At 37.0% G+C, this 17293-nt stretch overlaps 1 protein-coding gene across 1 annotated transcript in view; it reads right to left on the bottom strand.

The window, feature by feature from the left end:
• ncam1b (neural cell adhesion molecule 1b) overlaps positions 1 to 17293 on the bottom strand; it is a 68234-nt gene that overhangs the window by 28200 nt on the left and 22741 nt on the right. The window contains 6 exon segments of the mRNA XM_030151761.1: positions 829 to 989; positions 4497 to 4614; positions 4985 to 5122; positions 8158 to 8301; positions 10192 to 10401; positions 10568 to 10642. Coding sequence (XP_030007621.1) covers positions 829 to 989; positions 4497 to 4614; positions 4985 to 5122; positions 8158 to 8301; positions 10192 to 10401; positions 10568 to 10642 — 846 coding nt within the window.

The raw sequence follows: 17293 nt of genomic DNA, 5'->3' as shown, positions 1-17293 counted from the left end.
ACAGTCCTTTATCATTAAATCACTGGAGCCACTTTCTAGAGTGTTAAGTGAACCTTAAAATTGCACAAACAGATGAACAGCAGTTTCAGTGAAAACACCGATGTGTAATATTTGAGTAAACTCCGACAAGCTTCAAGCTGATATGAACTGGAAATTGAAATGGACAAATCGACAGACAACCACATGCAGCTCCACCGACGATGATGCAGAATATAGAGTGTCTTCTTACTTCAGAAATATTCAGCTGTCCATTTACTTTTCTCTATTTAACAGATGGCTCTATCTAAAATTAAGTGGACACTCTCCAGTTATTAATATCCATTCGTGGTTTTGACAGGTTCTATGCTCAGTTTTGGAGAAGTAGACTCAGAATGGGCCAAAGGGGAGAAAAATGACATCTCAAAGTCTAAAATTTAGTGATTGGAACGTGTGACTTCAGTCTGACTGTTTTTGCACACTTACATGACAACTTTTTCAGTGTGATGTAACTGATCTTATGACTGTGTGTTACAAATTAGGCCAATGGTTACACGACAAGGTAAAGACCAAAATAACCTAGTAGGCAAAACAAAGAATAGGAGACATTTTCAACTTAACTCAGCCCACCTGACCATTGCTCTAAATCCTTAAACTCCATCCTTACATGAAACAATCACAGCCCACATTGAAACAACACCTCATCTTGTATCCCTTAGTAAAAAGACACATAACCATACTATTGTTCTTTCTCCACCTACATACCCGTATACCTCTTTCCCACTCATTTGGAATGTGAAAATATTAAACAGTCACTTCATGTATACACTGAATATAAAATGTTTGCCTTACCAAAAACTCTTAAACTGAGCTCCTGCTCAGCTTCCCCGGCTTTGTTCTTGGCAATGCAGGTGTAATCTCCCTCATCCAGCTTGGTCACATCCATTATTGTCATTTCTGAGCCATCTTCATTAAAGCTGTACTTTTCTCCCGCCTCAAGAACTACTTTGTTCCTGTAGAAAAACATGACAAACCGGCACAAATGTAGTACATCATGAATGTTATGAATAAATGCATCAATCAATTATTTCCATCATTTACATACTGCACGATATTACAATGTTCTCTTCAAAAGCAAAGATGTTTCCCGATCACGAACTAGGAACATTTTGAGGTGTATGTAAAATATATACTATATACTTTGAGGAATAATAATTTGAGTCCCTTGTCACTAAATATGCCCATGTCAAATGAGTCATCTGTGTTAGCCATGTAAAATATATTGCATTCTGCTGCTGTGAGTATTTTTTAATACAAATTTTGTACATTTTGTGTCCTTATTTAAGAGAATCCTGCTGCAGTGACATTTGTGCCTAGGTATAAAAAGAACTGAATCCAATGTGCATTAAGTAGCCCCCAGGCTGACCCCCATTTCAGGATGTCTACAAAGGTAACTGCTGTCTGAAACCAAAATGAATAGAACAAAGCAGAAGCCTATCAAAGCCTGTATTCTGATAATGGGAATAGAGTGTCTACTGATGATACGCTAGTCTTCATGTTTCACTGTTTACAAGCACCTTTGATACCCTGTGATTAAGTGTCCTATTGCAATGAATGAACCTGTTAGTGAAGTATCCCCAGTAACCAAGATAGCCTGCCCTGCAGTGCACTAACTTTGTACCCCCTAGATTAATGGTGGCACATTAAAATCACATTTGACAAATGGTAAATAGCTTGATCCCGTTTAATGTGATAACAATAGATTTGCCACATGGAATTAGACAATAAAACAATAACATGCAAGATATAAAATAATAAACTGCAGAGACTAGTGTTACCATTATTTGTGTATTATAGATTAAAATGTAGTATCAAACCAGCACTGCTTAAATGTAAAGCACAAGCATTATGTTAAAACATTTTCCTCACGTCATGGGTGGATTGTTTGCACATAATTGAAAGCTTGATATTACTGCTGAAGGTCACTGATGAAGAGTCGATTAACAGTGGTCAGCAGTCCTATAATATAGTAAACTGCCTTATAAAGCCCTATTTGCATGGGACTTCTGTAACCTGGAAACCTCTGTTGATTTAGAATTTAATCCCTCATGTCTGTGTTGGCTGCTACACTTTTAAAGAGGATAAGCAATGTCTGTGCTTTACTCAAATTCACTGAGATAGATTTCACAAATTCAGTCTTTTTGTGGAATGTGTTTCCTCTTTCTGTGACTGAGAAATAACCAGCATAAATGTGTTAAAGAACTAAAAAAAAAAAAAAAAAAAAAAAACGCCCCACAGCATAAATGTCAATTCACGTGGGATTATAACCTTATTGTAGGAGGTCTGTTTGCCAAAATAGGGTAGGCAATTTGCAGTGAAATTTTTACTTTACGATAAATCCCCACAAAATTAAGATCACTGACGGTGACAGGAGGTAACACTAGTTCCATACAAATGGAGTTTAACATAGAAAGCTAACAAGTGGAAAAAAACACTTCAAACACAATCACAAATTCTGAATTGGCAGTATGTAATTTCAGTAAATAGCTTTGATAAAATAATATCTGAAAAAATAAGAGGACACGTCATTGTACTTTAGATGACTTTGGCTGATGTGTGGCTGGTACAAATACAACCCAAATGGCTCATGGCTTATTTTTAATTAGGCTTTGCTCAACAGTCCACTGCTGCCAGGTTTAGCTCAACTGCAGTCAAACCCTAATTAAAGTACAAGCAAAGGTTAAGCATTATGAATAATTTCAAAGGTGTTATTAAAAACCCTATTACAGGCCTCCAAGAAGAAAAAAAAAAGGATTATATATATTGATCATTTCTGGGTTAGCAGAACTGGCAACAGAGCAGTAATGCAACAGTAACTCATGAGATAAAGACATCTTGTTGGCATACCTTATCTCATGTATGTCTTCAAAACACTTAGATGGTTTGGCAAAAATGAAACGATAGTTTTGCTGCTAAAACCGTCTCTCTGTTTGAAATGTAACGTTGACATACATAGTCCAAAATGTATTAACTAAACTAGGGCTGGACCTGAATATTTGAAACTGGTTATCTACCTCCCGACAAATATTAGACTAGTTAATCTTGAGACTTGAATATATAAGCTTTTTGAATGACACAACAATAAGAACAACTACAACAACAGCAGCAGCAACAATGGCCAAAGCAACTGATTCCTCACTGAAGTCTGACTATAAGTGAAACATGATCAGAACATCCTCAGAGACACACAAAGGGACCTCATGCAGGAACATTTCCATATTCGTGTCTGAACTTGCTTTTCCTTTGTCTTCCAGTATAATGAGCTTGTACAAATGCGCCATGTAAGATTCAGCAAATGCTGCAAACTTCAGAAAACTAATGTGCAACCAGCCGTGTTAAATACAATGTTAACAAATTACATGTTTTCAAATTCAAAATTGCTTTGAAGGAATAAAATTAACAAACAAATTAATTACACATAATTCCTTCAGCAACTCTGGACCACTCATAAAAAAAGAAAAACAAATGGTAAATGCAGTAAGTTCTCTCCAATTACTTGTACGTGATAAGTAATTAATTTGTTTAAAACAAGTGATTCTTAGAAGAGGCCCATTTTTTAAGATGAGAAGTTCGCCTTCAGCCAAGCAACAGTTTCTACTTGCAGTGTCAAGAATGTACGACGACATACAGGTAATTAGCACTAACATGATGAGCTGAACTGCACACGTAATAAAACATAACAGAACAAAGTCATACAACAACACTAATTTTGTCAAATGTAAAGCTAAAAATACAAATTCATATAAAGATTACCAATCAAAGCCTGAGTATTTTGCAAAGAACAAATAAGATTGAGAACAAATGATGACAAGAATGGAGTTATGATGTGAGTGAGAGCAGAGAGCTGCAGTTGTTTCCATCAGATATAAAGCATCAAAACGAGAAGTGATGTGGTGGCTAAAATATTTAAAACTACCCTACAGAAACTTGTGTGCAACTCTACAAAACTATGCTCTGTGTACTGCAGCAACTTACAGAGAGAGAGAGAAGGGGGGGGGGGGGGGGGGGGGGGGGGCATTGGCTAACCTGGAGGATTGTGTCTGACTGAGTCCTGTCCAGCCTCCAGGACAGACAGTGTGTAGTGAATTATGATTTTCATTTGTGCCAGCCCTGGTTTAAACTAGAAAGGCCCTCAGAGAGCACATACCTCCAATAGAGTCAACCAATTCAACCCAAGCCCATAAAAACAGGTTTTGTCCTGCCTCTTTTTCTACATCTACCCAAAAATTTTATAGATTAGTCCTTGGTCTGTGACCTACTCTGCCATCGACTCTCTGTGGTTTTGTGGGGTTTTTTGTGTAATTCATCTGATGACAAAGCAAACAAAGCACCAAACAGTAATGAAAATATGAACCCCATGGCAGAGACAACAATTGTGTCCATGCACTAAAACATGATGTGTTGTGGTCTGGTGCTAACACTAAAGTTATTTGTCTCTTCAGTCTGTTGCAAAGTTTTACCTTGTCCAGGTCACCATGGGTTCAGGATAGCCATCAACAGCACAAGTCAACATGGCAGAATGCCCAATATCTGCTGTAGCATTCACCTCTGTCTGCCATACCCTGATGGTTGGGAGCACTGGAAAACACAGTAAAAAAACACACACACACACAAAAAAACGCATCATAAAAAAAATAAACCATATAGATTGGCAAATACATGCATACAATACAGGCAGCAAACACACCACAGCAGTGACAAATTCAGACTACTTATTTTAGGCACACTCATTTGCTAAGCTCTAAAGTTGCAGGAAACAGACTTCATTAGCATGGAACATCTTTGATACATGGTTGCTCTGGGCAACAGTTTCTGCACTGACGCTGAGCCTTGTCGCCTCTGAGGAGCTACAGCTTATTTAAGCGTCATGGGACACCTGCCATACAAAAACATGAACACGGAAACCAAAAGGAAACGGAAAAAGTGTGAGTCAGAAAGGAGTGCTGACCATTCACAATGACCTTGATGACTCGCAGATCAATCTCGCCACGGACCATGAGGCGGCCCTCGCAGGTATACGCTCCTTCATCTGTCTTCTTTATGCCACGGATTTGAAGATGATTGTTGTTAAGTACCTTAAACCGAACTAAAAGGAACACAAGATAGACACACTGTCAGGATGGTCGCGTATCTGTTCAAAAGTTCAAAGTTCAAAATATGCACAATATTCACTTTCATCCAGTACTTGGTGAGAAACAGCAGCTATTTTCCAACCAGAAGGGTAACATGGTGATGTAATGTAACTCAAGGCACAGATATAGGCTGGTGTATTAGTGATGTTTGATTTTATCAGTGACAGGCTGAATCAGAATCGCTATAAATTACTGTATATGTTTTGAGCCTCAACTGACAGAAATTGGAAAGATTAAAAAACTACTCATAGAGAAAAATGATAATAATCCAGCTGGTCTAGATAATATGGATGATGAATATGGACAGTTACTTAAAGTTGTTTCAAATATAATATCATTTCCAGCATGACTTATTATCAACTTGAGTCTGACAGAGGGGTTATTGCCCCAGATTTGGATATCTGCCAAGGTTATACCTCCTCATAAAAACAACCGGGAGACTTTCTCAGCTGCCAATAGCAGACACATTAGTATTCTTACAGTGTTGAGCAAGTTAATGGAAAAAGCTGTTCTTTAAGAGATACACTATTTTTCACTTAATGAATTAAAGTCTGATTTCCAGCATGGCTATATAGAAAGATCAGTCTATGTGCACTGCACTAGCAAAACCTTATCTTACACTGACAAGAAAATGATACTTGGAAATCTATTCCTTTACTTTAACATTTGATACTGTGGACCATAGGTTAGTATGAATGAAACTCGCTGCATAAAGGTGTTGTCCAACGGCAATCCAACATGCCTTCAGTTTTGGATTTGGAAATGCAGCACTCTCTGCTTGCACATGGTGCAACTATTACATGACTAGATATGTGAGAACAGATTTGTTTTACATGTAGCAAAAAGCACAAGTATTATGTCCAGATATGCCACTAATGATGATAATCAGCTGTGCTGCTCACTCAGAGGTTCAGATAAATTAGTCTGGAGTCACACTCAATAATTATCTATCATGGGAGAAACAAACTGAGAATATTGTTATAAAATGTGTGATGGAATATCATGCATCATACAAGAGGCTACTCTTTTATTACCCCTGCCTCTAGAGTGCATGGGAGCAGGCACTAGTTTTAGCTCGCCTTGATTACTGCTCAGAAGTTTGGTCGTGCACAGTGAAAAAAAGCTCTAAGCTCCAAATAGCTCAGAATAAAACAAGTCTTGTACTGCCCTGTCCGTCAGGTGTGAACCAGAGTATAGAGAATACATGCCAGTTTCTCATAGCTCACAGTAGAAGAGATGTTGGCATGCAATCTAATGACTTTCTGTAGGAACATCTATTACAGTAAACAACCAAATGGTCTGTCTTCACAGGAAATTATGTGAGACACCAAAACTGAGTACATTTATATGCACACTATTATTCCACTGTAATTCAGATTTTGACAGTATCATGAAGTTGTGTCATGTAAACAGCATACTCCATTTGGATATTCTGAATAAGACCTTTTTACAAATGGAGCATTTTCTGATCAAGACGTAAGATATGCTGATATCATTCTGGGTTAATGAGGATTCCTTGAACATGTATATAACACATTTGGAAAAGGGACCAAATCTGTACATTTTACTGCAGGTTATGGCTCACTGCCCCTGTTTGCAATTAACTGGAGTAAATACAAAGATCCTAGAGACAGATGAATCTGCAGAAAAATCCACATCTGGTTGGAAGGAGAAACAAACCTACCATTAAACAACATGGCAGAGGATATCAAGTTTTCTGATATGAGCAAATGCTGAAAAGCCAACCTCTTCCACAAGATGTTTGAGGGAATAAAAGAGAGAGTTCATACAGTCACCTCTGAAACAACACTATCTTTAAAGGGGTATGCATGGCTGAATGTAAACAGGAATATTAATTTTCAATAGCTATGTAAAAAGCTTGTAAGTAATTTTGTCTTTTTCAGAATAAGGGCAAAAACCTGAATATTTTATGTGTGCTAACATGGTCACTGTCAAACTATCAGGCAGGATAGCAATTCTCTAGGTAAACAAAAACCCGGAGCAGATGCAGTGTGCAGATCTGTAATGCACAGAGCCATTGCACTGTGGGACAAGTACCCAAGTGTGATGAGTGGAGCATTCAGCAAGGCAAGTTTTAAAGGACTGTTAATAATAATAATATAAAAAACACAATAAACATAATTTGAACTGAAATATGAGGTGAATAAATTTAATCACACAGTAATTTTAAATACTACAGCCCACACATGAGCTTGTGTTATTATTTTTCACTGAAATGTACCAGTAATACATCACACATTATGATACTGTCCAAAGTCAACACTGAATAAGAGAAAGCCAAATGTATTTTCCAAATCCAAAACAAATTAATATTCTCTTTCAAGAGGATAAACCCAAGACAGAACTGAAACCAGAGGCAGGGAATAAACAATTTCACGTGTTCATTAATCTCCATATCGGTAATAAATTAGGCCTATGTGTGTGTGATTGTATTTTGACCACCTAGTGTTATAGTAAGTAATCTACTGTATGTTTATTATAGTAACACAGTGATACATACGATTTCCAGCTAATTTTGGCATTTTATCCAGACATTGTTTTAGTATTTGTTGCTGTCTTTTTTTTTTTTCTAATTTTAATCAAACATACTTTATCCCGGTGATATCATGACACTGAACTGACAAAAAGATGTGCTTTAGAAAGCCGTACACCAAGACTCAGCACATTTGGTTGTGACATATTTTTGGAGCAAGAAATCATAAAGAACTTTTAACAGTCTCTTAAATACCACTAGTAATGTGCAACACAGGGCAATGTACAACATTATGTATCTTATTTACATAATGTACCTGCTTGCACTTATTTATTATGCACAGTATTATACAAACTCCTTCAGTCAGAGTTGGAAAAAACAAACAGTGGTGTCCCAAGGCAATTGACTATGTGCAGAATTAAAAGCAATTAAACACAGATGCCTTAATATCAAGTGAGCTGGATATGTCCCCCATGTCCTCCAGGGAAATCTTACCATCTTTTTCCATCTGTATTCTTGCTCCTTTATATTTCCAGAGGACAGTGGGCGGAGGTGAACTGACAACATCACAAATAATGTTGGCATTGTCTCCTTCAGTAAACTCTTGTGGTGAGGGAGCATTTGTGAAGGTAATTTTTTCTGAGGAAGAAAAAGAAAACACAGAAAACATGTTTTTACCAAGTGGTACAACACATCTACATTAAAACAGGGATGCACCGATCCAATACGGATCCAAACAGCTGGATTAGGTATCAATGACTGTGGCTATGTAGACAGACTAATGTGTTACTAAACAATCTCCACATATAAAATAATTATCCACAGTTTAACAACTACTAATGTCACTCATTAAATTAAAAGCAGTGAACACTCAAATTATTACTAATATTCTACTAATTAAACCCTTACAAAATGTTTCTGGCAACAGAGTGTCTGCACTGCAAATGTGTTTCATACTTGTTAAGTAAATAATAGTTTTTAATACAATGAAGCAAATTACTTTTAACCTGTTCAACCCCGGGACATTTGTTTCTCAGTGGAGTAATTTCAATGCAACACAAAACAATGGAGTACCTGATAGCAGAAGCTTCATTCATATAAAACCATGTTATGATCAGAAAACAGAAAGGGAAGAAAAAAAATCAGTAATCGTCGCTTCATACAGTGACCTTTATTTTAGCCTTCGTTCAGCTTGTTTAGTGAGTCTCAGCAGTAGAGAAATAATACTTGTACTGTTGGATCTGCTTAGTGTTAGCTTAGCAGTGAAAAGTTTGTCACATTGGTCTGTTGTTTCATGAAATTACTCATGACATTAGCTAGTCTCAGTCTGCTATCTTGTTTTCAATATTTGCCCATTTAAGTCCTTGCTGTTTGACTTGTTTCCTGTTTTACTGAGCTTTTAGCTAACATTCTTCTGGTTACATGGATGTATAGCATCTATATATATATATATATATATTGCTACAAGCATCATGTAGCATTACCATAGAAACACGGGTAGAACTAGTTTAAGAGGTTATTACTGGAAGTCAGTATTGTCTGACAAAGCTTAGGAATGAGTTCCTGTATTAGACTTGGAAAAAGTTGGAACCCCTTAAAACCCCTTCCTCGGATAATTTGGCTGTTACTTAATCACACATAGATTTTTATTGAGGGTTGGGGGAACCCTTGGTTTCCTTTAGTATGTGGAAGACATACTAGTGCACAGGAGGGGGTTTGGCATTCTTCCACAAAAAAATTTGATGTTTTTCAATAAAAAAAAGTCATATAATTTCAAACCATTCTTATAGATAAGTTTCTTTCCTGAGGTAGTAACAGGTAGTAAAGGTCTGACATGTGAAATTAAACACAGAGAAGACACATAACACTGCAGCTTGACATCTCATTGTCTGTTCGTGGCAGAAGTGATAAAATTGCAGCAGCTATTTTTTTCTTTGCTTGAAGACACGACATTCCATTACATCTGTAAAATGCTGCTGGTAATTACCTTTCCAATTTGAGATGCATGTTTAACTGGTCTGAATACAGCAGTAGCTGAGTTTGTGGGTTTTTAAAATATCCTAGTTTTTACAATGTCAACCCTACCAAGATAAGCATTTTTGAAAGTCTGAAAATAAACAGCATTCTTATTTTGCCACAGACTATACATCATTTTAGATATATTGTCTACATGGATAATTACTTATAATACTAGAATGAAAGAAATACTGAACTAACAGGAAAGTTCTTTTTGGAAAACCAAAGGATTTCATCTCTGATGGACATTTGCTGATGCTTGGCATTCATGGAAAATAAAAGCCATTACTCACAAGAACTGCACAACAGACAGGATCATTAAGCAGCCCTCTAATGGTCTTCCGACCGTTTATTGAACTGATGAAAAATCCATCCTCACTTCAAAAGAAAAAGAGTAATGTGTTGCCCTTGAGCAGTCAATAAAATACTATGAGTTCAATAAACAGGATTTTTTTTCTTCTGTGTTCCTACCACTCAATAATTCTAAGTGTTTAAGGTGAGAAAAATACTTACGGAATATTTTCACTTTGACGGTTGATTCCGCTTGCTGGTCTCCACTAGTAGCGACGCACTTGTATGTCCCTGCATTTTCAGTCACTGCTCTGTACAGTGTTAAGGTGGATGATGATTCATCATTTCGGGTTACTGTTATGTCCGGTCTGTTGGGCTCTATCCTGTCACCATTTGGTCCAAACCAGTCTATGTGCTTGGCAACACCTACGACTGAAGTACAGTAAAGAGAAATACATAAGAAAACATCTCTAAAGTGTCCTTGTAAGTAAAATTCACCTTGTTGCTCATACAGAGTTAAAAAAAAAATCTGGTATGAGATGTGAATGGTTTAAAGTCTGTGAGTATGTGGGAGTGAGAATGAGTTTAATACACTTACCCTCACACATGAAGAACTTTGATTCTCCGAGACTAATCTCACCATGACTAGGGGTGATCTGCACTTCCAGTGAAACTTGAATAAAAAGAACATGACATACAAAATGTGAAAATTGTGCTTAAATTTTTAAAGAAGACATGTACAATGCAGCAACCTTTGTCATTCTTTACACTCTACTTTTAATTATTTAGAAAGAAGGGGAATGGGGGTAAAGGTAACTATATCTATATTTCCAATGTCTAACTTAAGGGTACAAAACCGAGAAAGAAAAGAATAAAAAAGATATAACGCTTCTTTTTCCTGACATCAAATTACTCAGTGTCTACAAAACTAGAGCTGAAAATCTGTGAGAAGCAATCCACATGTGCCCCAAGAAATTGTCAATACTGATTTTGGCTTTAGCAGACCTTTTACTGAAAAGATGGACATTCCCTGTTTCTCTTTTGCCCGGAGTCTCTGTCTTATAAGGGGAATAATATTGGCACAGCAGTTACTCAGCTAACATCAAGCAGTAACTAGTGTTGTGCTGCATTATGCGATTTAGCAGAAGTTATATAAAAAAAAGTTATTTAAATACTTTTTTAATAAAATCATTCTGTCTCTCTACAAAGATAAATCCAATGTCGCTGTCAGTAAAAGACTGCACTTCATCAAAGACCAGAGGAAGAAAAGCAGATTTCTGTTATTCTATAGACAGAGGCCTAACCTGAAACCATTTTGTGCTTAATTAGAAGAAAGCTTCACTTGTTTCCTGCAGAATCTCCCAGGGGGCAGTCAAAGGTTTCTGTGGTTGACTAAGAACTGTGACTAAAAAGACCCAAAATCCAGCCCTACAGTATATTATGCATGCAGAAGAATGCTAGTGTGCATGTACCATCAACTCTGGCAAAGTGCAAATACACTGGGGTTAAGGCAAGAATGGTCAGGAAGTGAAAGAACAACAACACTGTGGAGAAGTGACAGTAGCATTCTGTAATGCCAAAAAATAAAGACACAAGATGATAAACAGATCAAAACTGACATCTCCTCAGAATAAAAAAAAAAAAATTAAGACAATTTAACCTCTGTATTACAACACAAATAGTTCTTTAGAATCATTTCAGCTGCTTGTGAAATGTATGAGTCCATGTAACACACATAATTAATGCACATTTATAACACAGGGTAATTTTTTTTTAAACACAAAACTTCAGCAGAAAGTCCAAATTTGACTGAGGTTTGTGAGGTACAAACCAAGTGTAGCATAGAAAAACTACAAGAATCAATCAATGTCTCTGCTGTAAGATAATCCCCAACGCAGACACCTTTACACAAAGCCCGTACATTGTTCGATTGTTTACCTTTCTGTTAAATTCAGCCAAATAAAACCTCAGCTCTCAAACTCCTCTCATTTTATTTCAAACAAAAACAATTATATGCTAATGTTATAGACAGGACATTTTGTTTTAATTGGAGCTAGAAAATAAGCATATTTGGTGTTCATTTAGTCCAACAAGCAGGCAACTCATTTGCTAAGCAGGCCTGGTGATAATGATTATTCAAGTCAAGTGAAGTTTATTTGTACAGCCCATTATCATACTCAGTGTCTGAAATCACTTACATCAGCAGCAGTGCTTAACCTAGCTAAAGCTATCTAAGCAGGAGGGGAAAAAAACACTCTTAACATGCAGCGCACATTATAAATGGCTACAGCAATCCAATAATACAATATCCAACAGTAATGTAATAAATTCCCTGAAGTACGGCCAATAAAATATGTTAGTCTAATGAGTGCAGACCAGTTCAATATCACTTCAAGGTGCGATGGTTAATGGTGAGGGAGAAGGGTAAGACACTGGGCAGCTGATTTTACATCAGAGAGCAGGACAGACATTGTAAAGTTAATGTGAACAGTGTTCATTTAGGTTTTTTCTGGACAGCTGAGACACAGATATAATGTGTTAAAGGAATTATTTCCCTTGACATAAATCATGCTTTATTTTTCTGGGCAGAGTCACAGATGAGTACAGTGAAAAATGACGCCTAACGAGTGACAACTTTAGATTTACACTTTGTAGTGTGAGAACAAAATCCAAAGGCAGCACAGCAGCTATATATAAAATGCATGTAATAGCGTTTAGGACCAATTTAAGAGAAAAAGGTAGATTTGCATAATGTTTAATAGCTATCTGCTGCACCCAGACTTTATATATAATAATATACATATTTCATATATAAATGGGTGAACTGTAGTGTTGAGTTGAATAGAATAGAATAGAATAGAATAGAATAGAATGCTATTGTGCAAGTAGTACAAAGTAGTTGTGGTAAAAGGAACCTTTATTCAAAGGTGTTTCTACATAACTTTGTTAAATGGGGGAGGGTAAACATGGAAACTGATAAAATGCTAACCAAATGAAAAACGTTCCATTTTACTCTTATGACATCAAAAAAATCCACCTAATTGGATCCGTTGTGTGCGTTATTTTCTAGAGTACAAAAACACCTGCACCGCCTGGGATTTTCCTAAATTAAATCATTCTGTTGCCCAAACGCTAATTGGTTCACTCTGGTCGAAGGCAGAGCCATGGCTCCTCTTTGCAGATAGTTATGAACAAGACAGGGTAATTGCTCTCCAACCAACAGCTTACTTTTCATATATTAAAGAGGCTAACAAGCTACTGTAGCTCAAGTCCAGATAAGGGACACAAACTCTTTCGAAGCAGGGGGTAGTCAAATTACAAGAAGCAACTGTGTGCCCTAGAAATTTAATCTGACTGTGAAATCTCTAGCGACAATTTCCTTTTTAAACCCAAGATGGGCGTAGAGTGCAACATTATCATCATATCTGCACTATGCACAGTTGTTAAAATATCAAGATTGTGTTACTATCTGCTTTTTTGGCTTAATTAATTAGCAATTGGTTTATAAGAAACATTGTCTTGCCTGTAGCCTGAATGTTAAACAGACTGAGGTCTAGGTTTAATAACAGATAATTGTACATTTCCAAATTTCTAAGTATAGGATGTATCTGCACAAAACTAATGACAGCAAGTCCGTAAATATTGAGGATTTACCAGGACAGCTGTTGAGTCAGTAGTAAACTGTGATGTAGTGCTATTTGAAACAGTGTCCTATTGGCCCCAAATAGGTATTTGCCAAAATCTCTAAATTTTAAGTCCCAAACAAGGTTTACAAAGGAGATAATAGTAAGAATATACTACAATACTACATTTTAAACTGAGAGAAAATATACTTTAGCAAAACAAAAACACTGCTATTTCTCATTGCTAAAATTGATCATCAGTGAGCAGGACTGGTGAAGCTAACTGAAAAGATTCAAAGTATGATAATAATGTATTAAACTGGAGCAAGGACTAAAAACAGGAGAACGGAAGAGGGCCTCAAGAGCATCAGAAGGTGCTATGTATCACTAATTGGCAAACCTAACTTAAGGCTTAAAAAACTTCTGCACCAACGGATGTAACATGCCCAAACCTGTGCTTAAGATTCCTAGTTGGGAAAGCCCTCAATGCTAGACTGGTTGGACCTACAGAGAAATAAACAATTTAAATAGATAAGAGTGTCCTAGTTCTGAGAAAACATGCAGTTTCCCTGCAGTTCAACTTGACATTCCATATTAAAATGCCTTTCCAGACTAGGTCTCTTCTTCCATAGAGTCAGACCTTACAAAAACTGAGCTAAAAATCGAAATAGTTTTCTGCACAACAACGCAGAAGGCAATAAATAGCACAATATCACTGATCACATTTACTGACGTGAAAAAAAAAAGGATATATCTAATCACCATGCGAAACTGCAAAGAAATGAATACACGTCAACAAAAACAAATGCAAATCTGTGTACAAATATACAAAAATGAGGTGTGGCTCTGTTTCTGAGATGGTCTAGAATCATTTAAAATGTTGTATTTAAAGAACTACTCAAGTAAACGGGGGGAAAAACAAAGATAACTATCTTAAATAATCTCTGCCTTCATAACTACTTATGAATGCCAGTATGGTTGAAACTCCAAGAGCTCCTGCCAACAAATGGACGAAGAATGCTCCAAAGTCAAAGCAGCAAATTAAGTCTCATTTACAATTACACCATGTTTTCTGGCTGAAATTAACTTGACACATGACATGAGAGGACGATGGTCTTTCTAAATTGTACCACAATTCCAAGAGAAATACCAGGGAAATAAACAGCTATAAATGTGGTTGTTGGTTTATTTTATTGGGGGAGCAAAGGAATCTGAATGCAACACAGGCACAGTGGTCTGACATTAACAGTTCTTTTGTGATTTAACATTTACTGTAGCTGTGGGCGATGTCATATTTGGATGCAGGCTGATCATGACTATAGGAGACAGCTTGCAGTGTCAATAATTCATGTCTCTGTAGGTCATCAACAAAACCATGGTGTTTGGTGACTAAGGACTTCATTAACATTATAGTAATGTGGAGAAACCAACTATATTATTGGCTGCATATAATCAGCATCAGAGGCAGTTTTCTTGCTGCATCTTAATGCAGGTCACAATATGATGCAGCAAAATTCTACATAATTTGTAATACTTATTTCACTGTACCTGAAATTCAACAAAGCAGTGTATCCCTTCTGCACCCTTGTCCCTCTCAGTGTTTCTATTTAAGCAGCATTCATTATTTCTTCAGCACAGCCAGGAGGCATTGTACTACTTAATACCAGCTCATACACATTTGCTTACGTGTGTGTGTGTGTGTGTGTGTGTGTGAGAGAGAGAGAGAGAGAGAGAGAGAGAGAGAGAGACTATGTGGTAATGGTGGTGTAAGGGGGTTATTTCATGAATGAAAATGATGTACACTGATGTCCTAAGGCAACAGTAATCAGTGGTTGCAGATGGAGATTCTTAAATAGCCTTATTTAGCCCAAACCCTCACTTTCAAGCTCGGCTTATATCTTAAATTTAAGTTACCCACAGGAATACACTGACTTTTCCACAGTTATGTTAACAGTAACAGATAAGATATGAGGAGCAAGGAAACCATATAGAAGAGAATTTATGCAGAGGCTGCCCTCTTTCCTCTAGCCTCTGTAGTTATCTTAGAACAACACCTCCGGTGCTGCAGCCTTTGCTATTGGATGTTATAGTAAGCCTCAACCCAACCCGTGACTCGCTCTACTTGCCGTGTGGGATTAAGCTCATTATCTATTCTACTAGCGTAAAACACTGCATACACACACTTAGACTTTAAGCCTGCCAAATTGACAGTCACAGCCATCAACCCAACCTCAACTATGTGGAATCTAGTAAAATAAACACAAGATTGTCCTTCCCTGATGTGAAAAATAGGGTTAGTTAATATAGCTAAGACGTCAGTGAGCAACTCTTGACACAACAACCTTGCAATATTGGCTCACAGTGATGGTATTATCAGAGAAGAAGGAATTGTTTTCAAGGTAGTGCAAGACAAATATCCATATGTGGGAAACAGGGAACAGAAATAAATCATTTAAATGACAAAGTACAGCTAGACAGACAACTTAATGGAAAAATGAGTGTGTGCAATGTTCAATGTCAAGCTATTTATTATTAGTATGGCAAAGACACACGTATATGCTACACTGACATAAATTCCCCCACATATTCAGAACACCGGAAAAGGAGGATTATTCAGAAGAAATTAAATGAGAGAGCATTTAATTCAGGTCGAAGAACAAACATTCTGAAAGCAGTAATGTACAACCTAAGTGGTTCTATTCAGGACCTTAGTTTTAAGGAACAAGTGAGTATTTGCTTGCTGCTCATGCCTCTCAACCAGAGTTATACTCACTTCTACCAGTTGCTATGGAAACGTGTTTCCCAGCCCCCCTCTCCCCATATTTTGACATCACTGTGCTCTCTCTCCCTCCCCCTCTCTCTCTCTCTTTCTTTTCCCCCTCTCCCGCTTTCTTTTTTATTGCCGTCTGATTGGACAGAGCAATGCAGCCTCCAAGGAGTGACTATTTACATTGAAGTGGTTGTCAAAACAGAATACCCAACTTCAACTGATCACTTCGATTGTCTTTAAGAGTCTGGCCATCAGTGTTATGCCGTTCCAACATCTGTACCAACTGCCCTCATGCAATACTTTAAATAACTAAAAAATTCACACAATTATGTAATAAAATCCAGTGATATCAAATATTGTGAACAGTAAATTTTAACAACTGAACTGGTGCTTCCCATATTACAGCCCCAAACTGGAGCAATAATATCTGGCAGATTGGAGAGACTTGGAGGATTTCATCTGAGCATTACTTTTTAACCATGAAAAGACTGCATAACAGATGGCCAGCAGCTCACAGCAAATCTCTGTGCATTAGATTTAAAGAAATGCTTATATGTGCACCCAAAACAAATCATGAGTACAGTGGAGCTACACGTTTTAAGCTACATTCATTTCAGAGCTTTCACTTCAAATTACCTTTGTGGAATCTAAATCACAAAATTATAAAAGTATTTGAAATGTTCCTTCCATTCTCAATACTCAGCAGGTTTGAGGTTTAATTCATCTGTTCAGTTAAACATGATTCCTTACATCTGAAAATAAAAACATTCAGCAATCACAGTGAGTAGATAACATTATCGTTATGGCACTAGAATGTTACATGTTAGAGAATGAGGGTGTAAAATATCACTTGAAATACTGACGTAATGGTCATATTTATGGGTTATATAACAGGGCAGTGCACATTAGAATAAGAGGCCGAGGCAGCAGA

This window comes from Sphaeramia orbicularis, chromosome 13 (genome assembly GCF_902148855.1).
Source record: "Sphaeramia orbicularis chromosome 13, fSphaOr1.1, whole genome shotgun sequence".
Classification (NCBI taxonomy): domain Eukaryota; kingdom Metazoa; phylum Chordata; class Actinopteri; order Kurtiformes; family Apogonidae; genus Sphaeramia; species Sphaeramia orbicularis.
This window is presented reverse-complemented; position numbering and strand designations above follow the sequence as displayed.